The sequence below is a fragment of the Trypanosoma conorhini genome (genome assembly GCF_003719485.1).
Source record: "Trypanosoma conorhini strain 025E chromosome Unknown Tco_14.4_contig_00944, whole genome shotgun sequence".
In the NCBI taxonomy this organism is placed as follows: Eukaryota; Euglenozoa; class Kinetoplastea; order Trypanosomatida; family Trypanosomatidae; genus Trypanosoma; species Trypanosoma conorhini.
Genome location: NW_021705041.1, coordinates 1 through 3,474, shown reverse-complemented (window position 1 = coordinate 3,474; position 3,474 = coordinate 1). Strand labels below are relative to the sequence as shown.

The following is a 3,474-nucleotide window of genomic DNA, read 5'->3' as shown; positions in this document are numbered from 1 at the left end:
GGGGTGCCTGCGGGGAACAGGAGCAAGGGAAGTAAACGAGAGGAAAAAGAAAACGAAAAAATCGCCGGAGGAATATTTGTTTGTTTGTTTTATTATTTTCGGGAAGGGGTGCACGGAGATGGGTGGTGGAAGGAGCAATGACGTCGCAATCATCACTAGGAACAGGGAAACGGCGGAGGGGGAAGGGGGTAAAGTGGGGCGCGTCGGTTTCTCGTCTCCCCTGCAACTCCAGCTCTGGGTGCCGAGATGCGTTTGCTTTTCGGTGTTTATTTTTCACGACTTTGGTCACATTGGCATTGCATGCACCGTATGCACTGCACGCACGCAGTTGCCTGTCTACGTGCACGCGTGTGTGCTGCGGCGTCGTGCCCCGGGCAGCAGGGATTGGGGGAGAACAGGGGGGCGGGGGGGGGCGCCTTTGGTTACTTTTCTCGTGCTCTTAGAGTTTGCTGTTTTTTATCCATCCCCATTTTGTTATGCTTGTCACGAAGGTGGGGCCCTTCCGCTGGCCACCCAAACTCCCTCGCAACATCTGCGGCGGCAGGCCCACAGACACACATGTGCCCCGCATGTAAAAACGGGGCCGATGACTTTTTTTATGTTGTTGTTTCGTGTTCTCTTCATTTGCCCTTTGCGTGCGCGTGTGCCTTGCCGTTTGGACTCACCGCCCACTCCACAGACACACTGCGAGGGAGTTTGTGTGGAGTGGGCGGTGAGGAGGCGCCGGTGCGGCGACAACGGGGGCCGAAATGCAGGCAGAAAAATGACAAGAAGAAACACGACGCGGGTGCTGCTGGGGGTGGGGCGGACGTCATGCCAGCGAAGTGGCCATCGGGCGGTGGTTCGTTTTTTTTTTGTGGACTTGTTTTTTTTTTGCCTTTTTCAGTGGATACTCTGGCTGTTGGGCGCCGTGCGTGCGGCAACCGAGCTCTTTGCTCTCCTCCCCGCTTTTTTTTTGCTTTTTTTTCGCCGCGGCCGAGCGGAGAGGGGCGGCGAGAGGAGGAGGAAAGTGGAAGAGGCTACACACGGTGGTTAGCACAGGGAAAGAGCGAAGGAAAAATATACGCCTCCGTGCGCACCTGCCTGCGGGTTGGTCACACGCGAAGCAGAGTTGTTGCTCTGCGGCAGGGAGGTAGTAAGTTGGGGGGGCAAGAGCAGCCGGCTCGGGCGAGCATATTTCCCTGCGGCGGGGTGGGGCCCCCGCTGGCAAGAGAGTTTTTTTTTTCTTGCGGCCGACTTGTCGCCAGGGATGCCGGAAGCATATATTGTCCGGTTCAAGGTGCTGAAGGTGGAGTCGGCGGAGCTGCAGGACGGCCGACAGTACACCGTCGCGTACCGCCGCGGCGAAACCTCCCGCTCCTCGCCGTGCTACGTTGCGGAGGGCGGCGTCGTTGACTTCAGTGCGATGCCGGAGGGAGCGGCCATTGTGCACTTCAAGAGCGGCGGGCCGCGGTTTCTGCCCAAGTGGATCACCATCCGCTTGGAGGAGTACGTGCGGGGGCGCCCGCGGCGGGTCGTCGGGGAGACGCAGGTGGACTGCGCCGAGCTGCTCGGGCTGCACAGCCTGACGGCCTCCGCGCGGCGCCGAGTGATGTTCGAGATTAACGGCTCCCCCGCCCAGATGGTCGTTGCCCTCCTCGTCTACCCCGAAAAGCACCCGGCGCTCTCCTTCGGCGACGTCGCCCCCGCAGCCGCGAAGGAGGACTCTGCCGGTGGGGAGCGGAGCGGCGAGATCAAGCGGATGACCCGCGGCGAGGCGATGACGCTGCTGATCTCGCTCGAGGCCATGCTGGAGCGCCGCCGGGAGGGGGGGGAGCCGGCGGGAAGCGCGGCCTCCCCGCTGGAGCGGCGCCTGGCGGAGTTGGAGGAGCGGCGTCGCTCGCTCGCCGGCGTGGAAGGGATGGCCGCCGCCGTGGTGAAGCAACGCGTGGAGGGCGTCGTGGGGGCGCAGTTTCTCGCCTTCTCCCGCAGGCACCGCGCCAACTACGTGGGGGAGGTGGCCGCCTACCTGCGCCAGCTCGCCCTCACCAGCGGTCTCCCCCTCACCGCCGACATCTCCGAGGCGGCGGTGACGGACACGGAGGGCGCAAGAGAGCGGCTGCAGCGCATCAACACCCGCATCGACGCCTTGACGGGCCAAGTGCGTACGCTAGAGGAGCAGCAGCAGTCGCTCGGGCGGCTGCAGGGTCGCACGGACGTGACCAATGAACTGTGCGCCATTCAGAATAAGGTGGAAGGGCTGCAGTCGCAGATTGCTCTGCTGCTGAAGACGCGTGCCGCGCTGGAGGGCCTGGTGCGTGGCAAAGGCACGGAGGCCACGCCCGTTGGTCGCGAGGTGCAAGAAATCCGCCAGCGGCTCCGCGCCCTGGCGGCCGAGGAGGCGCAGCTGCAGGAGCAGGTGCGCCGCATGATGAACGTCGCCGGCACTCACGTGTTGAAGTGGGCGCGTAGCAAAAATCCGCCGACGGAGGACACCTTCACGGACCTCGCGACGCTTCTAGCGGCAGAGCCGTCACAGGCGCAGAAGCAGGAGACGGCCTCTCAAAAAGAGCTCGGCGCCGTGGAGCGTCAACAACTCATTGAGGCGCTGTCGAATGCCGCTAAACCCGCCGCCCCGCCGGAGAAGCCGGCGGCCTCAAGCGGGGCGGCGGGGCCCGCGCGGCCGCAAAAGGAAGAGATGCTTGGGGCCAAGGGGCTCCCGTCGGTGGGTGACTTTGGCGGTTCCGCGACCAAGGAGGAGGCGGAGAAGGCCGCAGCGACCCCAAAAGAGGCCAAAGTGGCCGAAAAGCACGTGGATCCGTTCATGTCCGATCTGCGAAGTGACATGTTCGCCCCCTCGCCGCCGAAGGAGCCGGAGACGAAGAAGCCCAAGTTGCCTGAGTTTGACTTTGGCGCCCCACTAGACGAGGACGCGGACGCGGGGCTGACGCAGGCCGCCGCTGGCGGCGGATACGCCATCTTCTCCATGGACGCCCACGAGACGGAGCCCCACCCGGCTGCCCCGCCCGTTGTGGAGGTGGTCGCTGTCGATGATGATTTCATGTATGACTTCCGCCCAACCGCCGCCGCCGGCGCAAAGCCCTTCACCATCGAGTTTGAAGACCCCTCGTTTTTCAACGGCCTCGAAGAAGGGGCGGCGGCAAAGACTCCCGCCCTCACCTTTGACTCGGGGAGTCCGCACTTGCGCGACACCAGCAGTAGTAGCACGCGCCAGCTTCCAGCGTACAACTTCGGCCCCGATAGCACTCCGAAGGAAAGCACCACCAAGTCTTCCTCCCAACTTCCGAAGTACGACTTTGGCAGCTGAGCTCATGAAGGGTCGGGGTGCCCACGAAAAATAGTAACAAAATACGCGTCACGTGCCATGCACGCAGGCGCTGCCGCATGCATATATATGTGTGTGCAAACTTCTGTCATTCTCCGCTTTCCGGGAAAAAAATGACGCAAAGGGGGGGAAAAAGAAAACGAGGAGGG

General features: G+C 62.9%; 1 protein-coding gene across 1 annotated transcript; it reads left to right on the top strand.

The window, feature by feature from the left end:
• Positions 1-1,249: 1,249 nt before the first annotated feature.
• Positions 1,250-3,307, top strand: Tco025E_09002 (uncharacterized protein; the record flags this gene model as incomplete). The annotated part of the gene is made up of 1 exon (XM_029375831.1): positions 1,250-3,307. The coding sequence occupies one exon, from the start codon at positions 1,250-1,252 to the stop codon at positions 3,305-3,307; it is 2,058 nt and encodes a 685-aa protein (XP_029224042.1).
• Between the last annotated feature and the right edge of the window lie 167 nt (positions 3,308-3,474).